Source organism: Hesperophylax consimilis, chromosome 24 (assembly GCF_061612785.1).
Source record: "Hesperophylax consimilis isolate HC1 chromosome 24, BYU_Hcon_1.0, whole genome shotgun sequence".
Classification (NCBI taxonomy): domain Eukaryota; kingdom Metazoa; phylum Arthropoda; class Insecta; order Trichoptera; family Limnephilidae; genus Hesperophylax; species Hesperophylax consimilis.
In genome coordinates, this window is record NC_142859.1 from 8,226,005 (window position 1) to 8,242,656 (window position 16,652).

The window sequence follows — 16,652 nt, forward strand, 5'->3', positions numbered from 1 at the left end:
TTGAAATTGTCTAGAGACCGGAAATTATAATAGAAATTGAATGATTACAAAAATAAATTAATTTTTTTTTTAGAGGCTCACATTCCCTTTGTTAAAAATAACTTGACAATAACTGTATTATTCCTTCTTTCATCATCATTTTAATAATGTGGTTAATTGAAATGATACAGAATCAAAATAGTTTAACTTCTTGAATTCAATTTTTAGCAGAGCCTTTGATAATTGGGTCATTTTAAATATTGATGAAAATGTATCGATTCACGACAACCACATATTTTGTTATCAAATTATTTTGAAATTGTCTAGAGACCGGAAATTATAATAGAAATTGAATGATTACAAAAATAGATTAATTTTTTTTTTAGAGGCTCACATTCCCTTTGTTAAAAATAACTTGACAATAACTGTATTATTCCTTCTTTCATCATCATTTTAATAATGTGGTTAATTGAAATGATACAGAATCAAAATAGTTTAACTTCTTGAATTCAACCTGTAACTTGTATGTTTAAATCTGGAACCTTTTGACTTTAAATCCATTTCCTTTACTTTCCACATCCTTCAGCCTAACTGTACCATGAACTACGAGCAGTTGTAACTCTTATAAGGTACTGATACAAAAAAGAGAAAGGGAGGTAGCACCTACACTCATTTATGAACTATTCCAAATTCTTTGAGCTCACTACATTTCCATTACTTGTATTCAGATGCAAAATAAGGGTCAATTCCAACGCAAAACCGTGATCAAATTTATTAAAATAATAAGGATCCATATGATAGTCACCTAATACATTTAAACTTTTTACCAAAATTTGTGATGTTTAGCAATAAATTTTGTGAATTCAAGTAAGCTGTCACACAACATTCCCACTACATTTTACTGAATAATATTAATGTCACATCTCCACCCCCATTAGTATGAAACTAATATCAAGCAAAAAATTTAAAACTATTTATAAAATAAAAAGACGTTATATTAATTTAGATTTTTTTAAATCTTTTATTGTATTCACATGTGATTAACTAATATATTTGTATTTTTAAACCCTTCTAATTATTAGCTGTAAGCTAAAACATAAAATACATAAGATATGCAGTTTAATTTTAATATCTTGCAAATAATTTCAAGTATTTAATAGTAAATTTATCTCACTGTCTTAATTTTTCTAAGTGCTACAATTATGTAACCTAACCTACCTCAGCACAGGTTCTCCTAGTGAGGTGTTCGCGTAACATACAATATCACCCACACACAGTTTTACCTATATGAACCTACGTTCTTTATTTTTTATACCTTTTTTCTGTACTTTTTTCTCTGTACTACGATATAAACCACTGTAATCATTTGTAAAATGTGTATTCAAGTATAGACATAAATAAATAAAATAAATAAATGTATTTTTCCATATTGCTTTATGAATTTCGGACATTATCAGGAAAACCTACCTAAAATATATATTTTTTTGAAAATTTCACCTTTACTTACGTACAATATGGAAAATCGACTGAATAATATTTCAAACTAGAGAATATTAATTTCATACAATGCTCTCAAAATTACCAACCATAAAATGAAATGAAACTTGTTACAATATTGACAAAATAGAGAATAATTCTTGCGGTTAGTGGATATTGAAAACCTTTCTATTACACTCTTCAATTGCAAAATTTTGATAATTTATATATTTTTATGCAGGCCCAAGACCTTCTCTACAAGCCTATGCAGTCCATGTCTGGTGGCCAAGATTGCGAGGACCAGGAAGACGAAATAGCAGAGGTAGAAGAATCAGGTGACGAAGAAGATCTCTACTGGAGGGTCCTTGTAATCGCAGTTGACAGGATCATGTTCACGATCTTAGTCATTGCGTATGCTTCCATGTTATTCGTGCACTATTAAAACAATGAATTAAGGATCTCTTCAATAATAGGATATTACCTATTTTTTTTGTCTAATTGGTCTTTCCGAACTTATGCGTAAAAACATAAAGGGTCAATATTTTCAATATATCATGCGTTAAGGGGTATTAATTTTTGCATTAACAAATATAATTGTTTTTTTCACATTCATTCCACACATGTCATCTTAAGGGATGGAAAAGTTATGAGGCGTGGGTAAGAATCTTGTGGTTAGTGTATCCAGGTGTGTTTAACAGGGATTACGTATGAATCCATCCTTCCCACTGCAGCGTAAAGCGTTGTACGTTGCGTAAAGAGGGTCCAAAGAAGAGGTCGAAGGGTCCCCCTCAACCTATCTCTCCCGATCCTGCCCGCCACGCAGCTGATGGGCAGATAAATCCGCCGTCAATAACATAATAAACCTCACCCCATGAATCTGGACAGCCCTGGTAAGTCACTAAACATATCGAACCACTTGGGCTGATCCATGTCAAAAGTATTGGTACCCGTACCCACCTCCCAAATTATTAAACGATATAGAATTATATTAGTTCAGTAGGTAAGCAAATCATTCTAGAAATAGAATTATTTCAAATAAACCAGTAGACAACGACGAAGGATTTTTAGTAAGTACGACTTTTCAGATTTTATTTAAGGCTTTTATTTGTTTGTTTTTTAAACGAACGTTAAGAGAATTAATAAAACATATAATAAATTTAAGCCATTCAGAATATATCTGAACACGTGTTCACGCAGTTGGTCTTGTCCGTATAGATGCGACAATATTATTATTTTTAAAAACCCGATTTCCTCATATGCTTTACTGATTGTTTGTTATGAAAATTGTCAAATCATTCGTTATAGGCCTCCAGTATCGTTTTTTACAGGAAAACGAATCATTTGACCAAAATTTTTAATAAATTAATAATATTTCATATCAGTAAGTTTTATCCGTGTTAGTTTCTAAGCTTGTATTTCTTATAAAACTGTGATTTACCTGTCATTAAATAAAATAATATTGCGTAAAAATCTTTTCAATCTCCCTATATTTTAGAACCTTTCAGGTCACACAAAGAAAGCCTGCGCAGCGCCAATAAGGAAATGAGGTCTGAGGAACGCGCTGAGGATTTTATTTGTTGACTTTTCAGGGTCGCATTCTTTCAGTTAGATTCCACCGACCCGAGGACGGAAAATACATTACTAGTAACAAGAAAATCCGATATTGGTGATACGAGCTTATATCAGACATAAAAGGTTCTGGAAAGTGTTATTTATGTTTATTTTGGGCCGCTGTCGGTTTTGAGGGTTTATTTTGTTATTTTTTTTTATCTTCCACCTGCTTTTATTTAAGGTTTTAGGGGTAGCAAATAGAGGTGATATAATCAAGCACTCCTATACCCACCCTTTAAATTTTAAACTATACATTTATACCAACGTGTGATGGTCAATGTGTATGGGACAAATTATATTTGTTATTTAAATATGGTGGATTATTGCACGCGTACAGGATTTTTCAAAATCGATAATTTTTTTTTAATTTAATTTCTAATTAGTTACTATAAAAATTCGTAGTGCAGACATACACATGGCAGGTACACAGTACTCCTCACTTGGGATATATATATTCCAGTTCAGAATAGGTCTGAAGTCTGAACCGAGTAGTATGTTGTGTTGGTGTCACACCATGTTTCCCCACCTTTATGTTTGTCGACTTTCATCTTTGTTGAATATGTTGGTTCATTTCCTCATCTTCATATTTGTAGATCTCATTTTTATCTTGCTATTCATAAATATAATTTTTACAATATTCCAAATGTTCTTCAACATGAATTTTACATACTACACATCGAATTCAAACTTCTAGCGCAGCTATGCTAAAGATACTTCAATAAAAATATGATAGGTAGATAAACATGTAAAATGTCCATAGTTTCTATATTTGCATAAGATACCACATCTACGTATTTGTAAATATAGAAAAACCTAGCTCATTACAATTAACTGAACGAAAGGATTAATTTGTCAAGCATGTATTTTGTAATATAGATTCCTAACAATAAGAGAAAAATAGTTTCTTTATACAGGGTGTTAAGGGATGTACTTGGCTTACTCTAACCAGTGATTTTTGAGATTATTTGGAGTTTAAAAAAAACTAGAATATGGCATTGGACAGTTTGGATTGGAGAGAGGGATTCGTCGGTCACTAAACTGAGTAACCAGAGACGTCACGTAGAAGAATTTTAGTTTGTTTGGTTCAAAAATAAAAAAATACAAAACATAAAAAAGATTCCAAAATTTTTATAACATTTTTTAACCCCCTAATAGTGACGGCAATCGCTGGTTAAAGAAAGTCAAGTACGTCCCTTAGTACCATGTGTGCAAAACTACAACAAAACACTTTACAATCATGTTTAAAACAATATTATTTACTTACAAGTACAAAAATATGTAAACTGTTCTGGCTGTCGGTGAATAGTTTAAAATCGCTGCTAGTGACAGGATTTGGTTAATTAATTACAATCATAATGTAATATACATACAATGAACATAAGAATTAAATAAGGACTTGAAAATAGCTACCTGGAACGCAAGGACGCTGTATAGAAGTGGAGCCCTAGGAGAGATCACTAGGGAGATGACGAAATATAAAATTGACATAATGGCGGTGCAAGAAACCAGATGGATAGGATCTGAGCCATTTGACACAAGAACGCATACGATACTGCATAGTGGAAATGAAAGACATCATAAATTCGGAGTGGCCTTCATTGTGGACCGGAAAATGGGAAAATGCATATTAGACTTTAAACCCATCAATGAAAGAATGTGCAGCTTACGCATAAAAACGAAATTTTTCAATGTAACATTGATCAACGTACATGCTGAAACGGAAGATAAAGAGGACATAATGAAAGATACATACTATCAGAAACTCGAACAGGTCTACGACACATTACCATCGAACGACATTAAGATGGTAATTGGGGACTTTAACGCCAAGATAGGACAGGATCCTCTGCTCCAACACATTACAGGAATGAACAGTCTACACAAGCACGCTAATAATAACGGAACCCGAGTGATTGATTTCGCAGAATCAAGAAACCTAATAGTGGCCTCGACTCAATTCCCAAGAAAAGACATACACAAACGGACCTGGACGTCGCCAGATGGTAGACACCATAACCAAATTGATCATGTCCTGATAGAAAGAAGGGGGGCAACGAGCATCACAAACGTAAGGACGTATAGGGGTGCCAACTGTGATTCAGACCACTACATGGTGGTGGCCACCTATAGGAGCCGAATTGCAATCAACAGGACACGAAAATCACCAACTATTCCAAAAATCAATACGGAAGCTCTAAAAACACCAGAAGGCAAAGAGCAGTATCACAACGCCCTTTTAAATAGCCTCCCAGATCAGATCACTGAGCAGAACTCCCAAGAATCACTCGAAAAAGATTGGAATGATATAAAAGAAGCAATTGTAAGAGCAGTGGAATCAAGTGTCGGAAACATGCCCAGACAGCCCAGGAACCCGTGGTTTGATGAAGAGTGTGAAAGAAAGATAGCTGAAAAGAATATACTCAGAAAGAAGTACTTGGAAACGTCAACAAGAAACAAAAGACAGGCGTACGAACAAGCGAGAAAAGAAACGAGTAAGCTGATACGGGGAAAGAAAAGAAAATTCTTGAATGATATACTGCTAAAAATGGAACAGGACTTTGTCAATAATAATCCTAGAGAAGCATATAGGGGAGTAAATTTCTTCAAGAAGGGTTTCAAACCGAATACAACACTATGCAAAGACGCTGATGGATCAATTATATCAGATAAGGAACGAATAAAAACAGTGAGGAAAAACTACTTCTATAAACTTCTCAACCCTAATAGCGACCTGAGAAGTCACCCTACCAACATCCCCACTGAATCAAGTAATGAAGAATCAGCGAATCCACCAACAATGCAAGAAATAAATGCTGCACTAAAGAAACTTAAAAACAACAAATCACCTGGGAAAGACAACCTCCCGGCAGAGTTGTTCAAATATGGAAATGAGCATCTGAGAAATCTGCTATTCAATTTAATAACTAAAATATGGACACTGGAAAAAATACCAGAGGAATGGCAAATAAGCATAATATGCCCAATTCACAAGAAAGGTGACAAATTAAAATGCGAAAATCATAGAGGAATATCACTTCTATGCACAGCATATAAAATCTACACCATGATACTGAAACAAAGAATTGATAAATATGCAGAAAACCTACTGGGAGAGTATCAGGCAGGCTTCCGCACCGGTAGATCCACAACAGACCAACTGTTCACCGTCAGACAGATCTTGGCAAAGTGCTGGGAATTTGACATAGACATACGCCAACTATTCATTGATTTCAAGCAAGCATATGATAGCATAGATCGGGAGTGTCTATATGACATACTACTACAATTCCAGATTCCACCTAAATTGGTTAGGCTCATAAAAGCCACAATGTCAGACTCAAGATGTCAGGTCAAAATAGACGGAGAATTGTCGGAAGAATTTACAGTATCACAGGGACTTAAACAGGGGGACAGTCTGGCTCCCACTCTCTTCAACATTGTGCTCGAACATGTAATACGAAAAACACTAATAGACACTGGCTCCAATATTTGTTTCAAGAGCAGTCAAGTTGTCGGATATGCGGATGACATCAACATTGTCGGAAGATCAATTTCAGCCATTAAGGAGGTCTTCGACCCTTTAGAAACAGCGGCGCGGGAAGTAGGACTGCGAGTTAATGTTGACAAAACAAAAATGATGGTACAGAGCAGGAACCCCTCACACAGAAGAAGAAGTAGTGCACTATTTAAAGACAACTACTCATACGAAGTGGTCGACCAATTCACCTACCTGGGCTCCAGCCTGACAGAGAACAATGAGGATCCAGCAGAAATCAGAAGGAGAATCACAGCAGCCAACAAAACATACTTCTCTTTGTTGCCAGTGTTTAAGTCACGTAGTGTCCACAGAAAAACCAAAATAACCATATATAAAACCATTGTAAGAACTGTATTGGCATATGGATGTGAGGCGCTGACACTGACGGTAAAGATGGCTGAAATGCTGGATACTTTTGAAAGAAAGGTGCTGAGAAGAATATGTGGACCCGTGAAAGAGGGCGAACAGTGGCGTATCCGGCACAATATAGAATTGTACGATATATATAAGGCCCCTAGCATCTCTGCACACATGAGACTCCTCAGGCTGAGATGGGCTGGGCATGTACAGAGAATGCCGGATACACGCGTCCCAAAAAGAATTCTGACTGGTCACCCAGGTGGAAAGAGAAAAGTGGGAAGACCCAGACTGAGGTGGGAAGATGAGGTAAGAGGGGATGCAGCACAGCTTCTCCAGGTGACAAACTGGAAGTCAGCCGCTGAGGACAGGAGGAGTTGGAGGCGACTGTTGCAGGAGGCCAAAGCTCGATATGGGCTGTAGCGCCATCGAAGAAGAAGAACATAAGAATTATACGAGACCGGTCGGTGACAGTTGACAGAGTGTTTGGGTCCCACCCAGGCGTAGTGTGTTCAATTCCTCAGCTGACAAGCAACATTTTCCGCTTAATGTGGTGGTAGTAGGAGATTTTAAAATATTGTCAGTTTATTCGTAACCCAAAAATGTTTTTAAAAAATAAGATAAGAAAATTAAACACGAACAAGAGAAATAAAATTACCAAATACAGCAAAAGACGCGTACTAATAAAAATTTATTCAATATTATTATAAAACCATTGAGAAAAAATAGATGACATAGTTTTTATCGTATTTTGTCAACACATTATTGAGGGCATCCTTAAGTATAGAACCTTAGTATTTTGTCTATACATTATTGAAGTCATCCTTAAGTATCAAACCTTAGTTTTTAAGCAGTGTTCAATTTAGTTTAATTCTGATGCATGTTAATGGAGGGTAACGAGTGCCGTCATCGAATTCAATCTAGATTTAATACAAAAAAGCTACCCTTTTCTACTAAACTACTTGTCACAAATTGAGGATGCTTCTATTAACATGGGAGTAAATTGGATTGGAACAAAAAGCATGTACGTTAAAGTGGAGCGTGTGGAAAGCGGTGGAGGGTGGTTTTTTTCTAGGGCGCTTTCCACCGGGGGGGATTGTGGGGAAAAATAGGGGATTGTGGGAAAGGGTGGTTGTGGGATTGGAAAGGGGAGTGTGTGGGTGGAGGTTTGATGAAAAAAATTAAATAAAACCCTGGTGCAGTGTCCCGTTTCGGTGGAAAAGATGGATCACCAGCGCGCAGGATAACTTGTGGAAGGCTAGTATTTATTTTTCTAAATAGATTAAATGCGCAGGAACAAAAACGTATTTTCTTGCTTAGGAGACAAAAACGAATAAGTATTTGGATTTCTGAACTGAAAAAAAATGTTTGTGACACGTTTGTACCTTGGATATTTACATATACTTACTTGTATTTGAAATACATATCGTTAAGCAAATGGAATTATATTGTTACGATGGAAATTTTATCGACTAAAGTATTTAAAAAGTTCATTGAAATTAATTTTAACGTTGGAGAGTTGAACGAAAAAATATTCCAAATAAATTTTGATAGTTTTTATATCTTTGACTTACTAACTAACTAACCATCTTGGCAGGGGTAGGCAGAGAGAATTGACCACCATGCCACTCCGTCTCACTTATTCACTTATTGCTTCATCCACATTCATATACCTTCTCATGCATTATATTCTGATATTCTTATTCTTTAAATGATACGACTTTTTACAATCATAACTCTTATCACATCCAATATAAGGGTTATATATATTTTTTGCAAATTTTTAATACCAAGCGTACCATTTAAAAAAGGAATGGATTTATTTGGATATTTGCTATCTAATTACGATTTTAAATGATGTATCTATCTTATGAAAGAATTTTTATGATATCCGTATATTACAATAATTAATCTATTTTTTCGAAAAAAATATTAATTTCTGTAAAAATAAAGCCTAGCATTCGAATGAAGCTAATACAAAAAAAAATGAACCTTAGTAAATTCAATCATAACTGATAAACCTTTTGCAGTTTCTGGTGATTGATTATCACAAGATTCCTTGGTTATTCATTAATACAATGTTAAGAATTTTAATAGGAATATCGTAAAAGTATCTGTAAAGAATATTGTTTAGATGGTATAGTGTGCATTTAAAAAAAAAACAATATTTATATGAGATTGAAGGGTTAATTCTAGGGCATAGCTAGGGCATCTTATTAATAAAAGAACATATTCGGTTATATTTATTTTTATTTTTTATTATTGATACATTATTTTACAGTATTTCATATCTTAATTCAGTAATGTTGGTTGATATTTAATATTGATTGCAAATAATCTCCATCATAACCCCACTCAGTGTAAGATTGAAAGGTTAAGTGTATCGAACATGGAAACACGATTTTATAGCATTTAATATTATAAAATTTGCCAATGAAAAATGCATCAAACTAATCGGTTACTAGGCGATTCAAGCCGGAAAAAAAGTTGAACACCTGACGCTGACTCATACAAAAACCTGCATTTAGAACAGTAAACAAGTTTTTTTGTTTCATATTATTGATGTCACAAGAACGCTTATTGGAGAAATTATAAATACCCAGTTAAAACAAAATATTGGGTCAGTCAAATTTCAAAAATTAACACGAGTGGACGGAAAACCTCCAGTTAAAACGCGATCTATTAATTATAATTATAAATTCCTGAGTGTCAACTGAAATCTGTAATTGCTTCTGTTCCTCCATCACGGCACAAACATTTTAAAGATTACAACTATTTGCAAGAGCTGTTTACGGTCGGCACTCTATCAGCTGATCCAGATGCATCTGTCATCATTACAATAATGGGGCGACTCCGTGTGCCGGCTCTTATAATCAAATGATCATGCTGCCGCTGATCACCTAGAAGCTGGGCAATCCCTGCTGCATTGATGCTGACAACCTAGAGGCTGATGAATTCCACCAGGCTACCGACTGAACCAGCCAAAGATGCTGACAACCTAGAGGCTCATGAATTCCTCCTGTCTACCGACTGAACCAGCCACAGAAGATGCTGACATCCTAAAGGCTGACGAATACCTGCCCACTGCCGGTGATCACCTAGAGGCTAGCCAATCCCTGCTACATTGATGCTGAAAATCTAGAGGCTGATGAATTCCTCCTGGCTACCGACTGAACCAGCCACAGATGCTTACAAACTAAAGGCTGACGAATACCTGCTGGCTACCGACTGAACTGCCCACTGCCGGTGATCACCTAGAAGCTGGCCAATCTCTGCTGCATAGATGCTAAAAATCTAGAGGCTGATGAATTTCTCCTGGCTACCGACTGAACCAGCCACAGATGCTGACAACCTAAAGGCTGACGAATACCTGCTGGCTACCGACTGAACTGCCCATTGCCACTGATCACCTAGAGGCTGGCCAATCTTTGCTGCATTGATGCTGACAACCTAGAAGCCGGCCAATTCTTCCTGGCTACCGAATGAATTAACCATTGATGCTGAATACCTAGAAGCCGGCCAATTTTTCCTGGCTACCAACTAAATTAGCCATTGATGCTGAAGCCTCTAGGCTGGCCGATTCCTGATGGCTACCAATTGAACTGGCTACTGCTCCAGCAGTCGCCTATGCCATTTGCTGTATCGTATGGCGCGATGATGCACAATGTGCTCCCATCTGAAATGTATCGCTGAAAGGATTCCAATTGTATCAGTTTTCTATCTGTGTTTTAAATCCCAGTTGTATTGAAATACATATAACTATTTCTTGTGAATTGGGTTGGCTGTAAAAAATAGGAAGTACCTATAAGCTACACCCCTTTGTACGTTCTGTATACCAGTACAATACTTGTAATTAAAATGTGAATTTTGATTCGAATCGTCTTTATTTTATGATGGTTTGGATAGAACACCTCACGGTGTTTTACTTAAATCATTACCCAGGTTGAGGACTGATGTGTGCCAGTGCTTATTATTTACAGTCTTTTCTTGTGCAGGCAAACACGTCCCGTACAGTTAAGAATCGGATTAACACATATTTAGCCATTTTGATTGCTAAGAATGAAGGGTAAAGAATCGGATTACCACATATTCGGTCGTTGATTGCAAATAACCTCCACCATCACCCCACTTAGTGTAAGATTGAAGGATTGAGAATCGTATTACCACATATTCGGTCATGTTGATTGCAAATACCCTCCATCATAACCCCACTTGTGTAAGATTGAAAGGTTAAGAATCGGATTAACACATATTCAGTCATTTTGATTACAAAGATTGAAGGGTTAAGAATCGGATTACTACATATTCGGTCATATTGATTGCAAATAACCTCCACCATCACCCCACTTAGTGTAAGATTGAAGTGTTGGTAATAAACCACATATTTGTTCATGTTGATTGAAAATAACCTCCACCATCACCCCACTTTGTATAAGATTGAAGGGTTAAGAATCGGATTACCTCATATTCGGTCATGTTGATTGCAAATAACCTTCACCATCACCACAATTAGTTTGATTTAAAGCTTACGGGATAATTTCAAAACTCACGGATTAGAGAAAAGGTTTGTGGCGCGACTGAAAAGACCCTCCGCACAGCAGCCCCAAAGATGACATAGGGTGGAGTTTATGCAAAAAAAAATCTATCCATACCACTGGGATATCGCTCTAACATTAATGCCTACATGGTGGCTTCCAAATTATGAATATTGTCGTTTAACAAAATAATAAAAAGTATTATCCACTACATATCATATTATGTTTTATTATAAATGACCAAACTGTTTTGCAAAACATCATTATCCTTGCCAAATAATAACTTCAAGAGAGGCTAAAAGGAAGTAGTTGGACCCAGGTGTGCCATGTACCTAAGAGCTCAAGGCTGTAGCAGGATGTGTCGCGTGTCGGTTCTACTCCCGTATCAGGCTCGTTATGCAGTCCCAGTGACAGGGGGCGCTTTGTTAGGGGGTGGAACCGCCCGCAAGCTGCCCTCGCTTATATCGCGGGACATTGGCTTGAAGAACCAACAAACTATTTTTAAAGCGAGTTACCTATTTATTAATTAAACAGATTGCTCGATTTTCCAGAAGAAGCAATATAGTATTTTCACAACTTTTTTTAATTCCTGAAAAGAATTATGAAAAAAATTACGAAATTGGAAATATTTTTATGCTGACGAATAAATTTTTCATAGCAATTAAAATGTGCCATTTTCGATTTGGCGCCAAAACACACAACTACATAAATATGCAATAAGAAATACATCGATAAATACTGTTTCTAATTTTACTAGCAGAAAGAGAGAAACCAATTATAGATTTCTTCATTATGCCAGTACAGTATGTGTTTAAAAATTAAACAGTTTATTTTTAACAATTAACAGATTTTACGCATAGCGTTACAATTGAAGATATCTACATTATAGAGAATAATATTATATTTTGAATACAGTCTTACAAGGCAAGCACTTTAAATTAGATCTGGAGTGTTTTTCATTTAAGAGATTGCACAAACTTTTGCACCGCGATACTTTAAAATCAATTCTTTTAAATAATTCACGAAAGTCAGAAATGTTGCTTACTATTTTATATTGCATCATCGCATCTGAGAATTGTTTACGTAAACATAAAGAATCAATTTTGAAAATGCAGTTGCATCCAGATAATATCAAAAATCTATTGTGTGATTTTTAAGACATGTATTTATTTTGTTTGAATCAATTTTGTTTATATGTAATGCAAAAAATGGTATGCTAATGCGGAAGCATTAGAGGAACTCTGTTTAAAAACTAATTTATGCATTTTTATATTTATTTTTTATTGTTATTTCTATTTAAAAATACGTTTAATGCATAATATGTGTGTGCCTTTTGGGTGTTTCAATAAATAAATAAATATAATAACTCAAATTTTTTATCCATACGAACGCCGCACAATGAGGTGAGCTGCTCAGAACTAGTAAAATGGCAACATAAAGTGTACGAGTCTTCCATTCAAATGTTGTGGATGGCTTGCTAGCCAGCATATGATTAAATACGCGAGATCTGACGATTAATCTTCAGTTAGTCACCCTTTAAAATCTGCTTTGATGATGAACACTGCAACAATGCCCAAACAGTAGCAAGAAGTGCAACTCAAGACCCCAAAGATGATTTTACACATAAAAAATACGCTATATAGGGGAGATCGGGGACTGTTTAACCAATTAGACTTTTAGCATTCTCTATTTAGATACAGGGTAAAAAATAAAAAAATACTAATACTCAACGGCAGATAGTTTAGTTGTTGACCAAATTCTTATTTTTCTAAATCTAATTAAAAATAAGGTATAAGCGCTCAAACAGACCGGAGGAAATGTTCCAACTCACCAGGACGTCGACCCAGGGGTCTATAGCGGAATGTTGATTAAACAACAGAATTTAAATAGTTAATAAGAAAAATAGTTATTTTATTATCAATTATCCTATTTATCTGGTCTCAAGAAAACTCTTATAGAATTCGTCAGTTGAAGTTTTACCACGAAACCTATTTGAATTAGTTTGTTTTAATCTCAAGAAAACGAGAAAAAAATCTATGAAAACAATGTGGTGCAATTGTCTCTAAGGTACAACTGTTCCCCAAACAATATTTGTATATATATTTTTCACACTAACGATAGGAACTTTGTAATAGAAAAAAGGGAGACAGAAAGTACAACGTTCAAATAATAGGACATAGAATGTGTTACGGACAGACATGCACTTGATCCTATAAGACTTGGTAGTTATACCTACATAAACTTTAAAAAAACAATCAGGGTGGGTTGTAACACCGAGTCAATTGTACCGGTACAGTCATCTCCCGATAAATCGGTACAACTATACCCGACCGCTAAATTAAAATCGAAAATCCAAAATATTGGTTATTCTCTACTCACGAACGCTTCAAAACCCATCCTAAATAAAACTTATTTGTCCAATGACAAGTGCGGATAGTAAATCAGGTACAAACAGAGCACAGTAATTGTAATATTATGTTAGAATGCAATCGATAAAAGTTACTTTAGAGGCATAAAAATGTCTTATTCCAATTGCAAACCCTGTCCCACGTGGTATTGGCGACATGTCCGCACATGCCAGGGCCATCGTATAACGACGTACCATAAACGTACTTAGTCAGTCAATTACTCGCTTTGGTGCTACTGACCCGTGGTACAATTGTTCCCGGTCTCCCCTAGATAATTCCATATATATTATTTTCTTTACAAGAAAATGGTTTTTTTTTCTGTTATGAAAGCATGTTTATTTGTGAATTTTTGAAATTGATCTGACCGTTGCGATATGGAAAAAAATGGGAGAGATTTTCCAAATTGATTTTAAAGCTCGGGGTGGATCTTGGTTGGTTGACATTGGGCCATACTTTTCCCCGCGGCTATTGACTTAAATATTCTCATTCAGGCTCCATCCCTGGAGAGAGACATGGCATCATAAAGGGAGATGTCCAGAGGCTTGAACAAAGATAAAACTCGTGTGCGAATGTGTCAAGTACAGTGGACGGAGCAAATCTGAAAACCATGATATATGTTTTAGAGAAAAAAATAGTTGTATTTAGGTACAGCAGTGACTACCCACTTCCACTACCCAAATTATTTTCTCAATATTTATAATAGTCATCACAACTGCCAATCCACAACTCTGAGCATCTCGACATTCTCCGAGATCCGCGTAACATGGTGTTCTCTCCGCTTTCCCATGACAGCTGTCACGCGTAATAATAATTACAGGGCAGAACTTGTTTATAAAAAAAATTGTTTCTTTAATAAATAAATTAAGTATATAAAATAAACTTAAAAAATAAAACTGGATTCACAAAATAATTTTAGTACATACTTAATCGCTTATCTGATAAACATAGTTCAAAATTTCAAAATAAAAATTTGATTGAACTTGAATACTGTTACGCATTACGTAGGAATATTTATCATTACTTACTGGAATTCTTTAAATATTATGATACCCGTGTTGTTTTTGATGAATATGGGAATAAGATCATTTGCAAGGGTTGAAGCATCAGTAGTCAAAAAAAAAATCGGAGTGTAATCCATTTGAAAGAATGTTTCAATTAAAATGGCATTCTTTCAACAAAGGAAAATAATATTCATAAACTCGACAAAAAAAATTAATTTATTTTAGCAAAAAAGTGTAAAAGCAGTAAAAAATTTAAAAAAAACGAGCAGTAAAAAGTTATGCTTACATTAAATTTATTTCCAGTACTGTTAACGCATTGGTTCACCCCCTCCCTCCAGAGCGTCTTCCCTATAAAGGTTGGACTAGTTCCGGTCTCCTCGCTTCCGGCCTCTAGCGGGGCTATGTGCCAGTGGGTCGCTTCCAGGAATTGAGGGAATGTTTTTAGGATTAAAGATAAACCTGACCCGCCGGATGATCGCCGATTTCAAAAAGTATCATACGAAACAGTGGGGAGTTTAATTTGAATATCATGCAATTTTTTAAACCTCAAAATAATAAGTCTCTAATTTTAGTAATTATAAACATTGACCTGACCAGTGATGATTGTATGGTTGTTTATTTTACTGTACCCATATTTTTAAATTAGGAAAAACCTACCTAGAGTTAGGAAAGGTTAGGTTATTTGGTTATACTAACTTACCTCAGACCATTTCTCAACAAGTACAGGCAAAGGTCAGAAATAATTAAATGGTACACTACAGTGTCTTGGAATATACTCATTACCTATTGTCATTTTTTTAAACAACCAATCATTTATAAGCTTATATTGGATCTTGACTTTTTTATACAACGCATTATTCATAAGTTTATCCTGAATCTTGACTTTTTTATATAGCGCATCATTCATAAGCTTAAACTGAATCTTGACTTTTTTATACAACGCATCATTCATAAGCTTAAACTGAATCTTAACTTTTTCTATACAACGCATCATTCATAAGCTTATACTGGATCTTGACTTTTTCTATACAACGCATCATTCATAAGCTTATACTGGATCTTGACTTTTTCTATACAACGCATCATTCATAAGCTTATACTGGATCTTGACTTTTTCTATACAACGCATCATTCATAAGCTTAAACTGAATCTTGACTTTTTTATACAACGCATCATTCATAAGCTTATACTGGATCTTGACTTTTTCTATACAATGCATCATTCATAAACTTATACTGGATCTTGAATTTTTTATACAACGCATCATTCATAAGCTTATACTGGATCTTGACTTTTTCTATACAATGCATCATTCATAAACTTATACTGGATCTTGAATTTTTTATACAATCATCATTGATGAGCTTTTATTTAATCTTTACATGTTTATACTTAATCTCTTAAATAATTAGATACAAATTCGTATCTAATTATTTCAGTTAATTTACCAGAAGAAAATCCGCAAAACAAAAGCACTTAAAATGCGACATGTTTTCTTACTGAACCCGTCAGATAAAGAACGCCACTAAAATGGCACATAAGACTGGTAAAATAATGGTCAATTGCAGTAATCACAATTGCACATTGTTTCCACTGCACACTGCACAATATGACAGTGCTTTGGGACGCAGAAATGTCCTACACATATGGATACAACACACTGCAACTGCCACTACACAGTCCACACGCGGATAGATACCAATAAAGTCGGACAAAAGCTTTCCAGAATTCTAGCAGCTTTGTTTA

At 35.2% G+C, this 16,652-nt stretch overlaps 2 protein-coding genes across 2 annotated transcripts in view; both read left to right on the forward strand.

Moving 5' to 3' along the window:
- LOC149411869 (neuronal acetylcholine receptor subunit alpha-2-like) overlaps positions 1-2,892 on the forward strand; it is a 63,428-nt gene extending 60,536 nt beyond the window's left edge. Inside the window, exon 11 of the mRNA XM_089646232.1 lies at positions 1,697-2,892. Within this exon, the coding sequence (XP_089502358.1) occupies positions 1,697-1,897 (201 nt within the window). The 3' untranslated portion in view covers positions 1,898-2,892. The remainder of the gene's footprint in view (positions 1-1,696) is intronic.
- A 1,912-nt stretch (positions 2,893-4,804) lies between these two features.
- Positions 4,805-15,336, forward strand: LOC149411870 (uncharacterized). Its single transcript, XM_089646263.1, has 2 exons — positions 4,805-5,834; positions 15,209-15,336. The coding sequence occupies exons 1-2, from the start codon at positions 4,805-4,807 to the stop codon at positions 15,334-15,336; spliced, it is 1,158 nt and encodes a 385-aa protein (XP_089502389.1).
- The last annotated feature ends 1,316 nt before the right edge of the window (positions 15,337-16,652 follow it).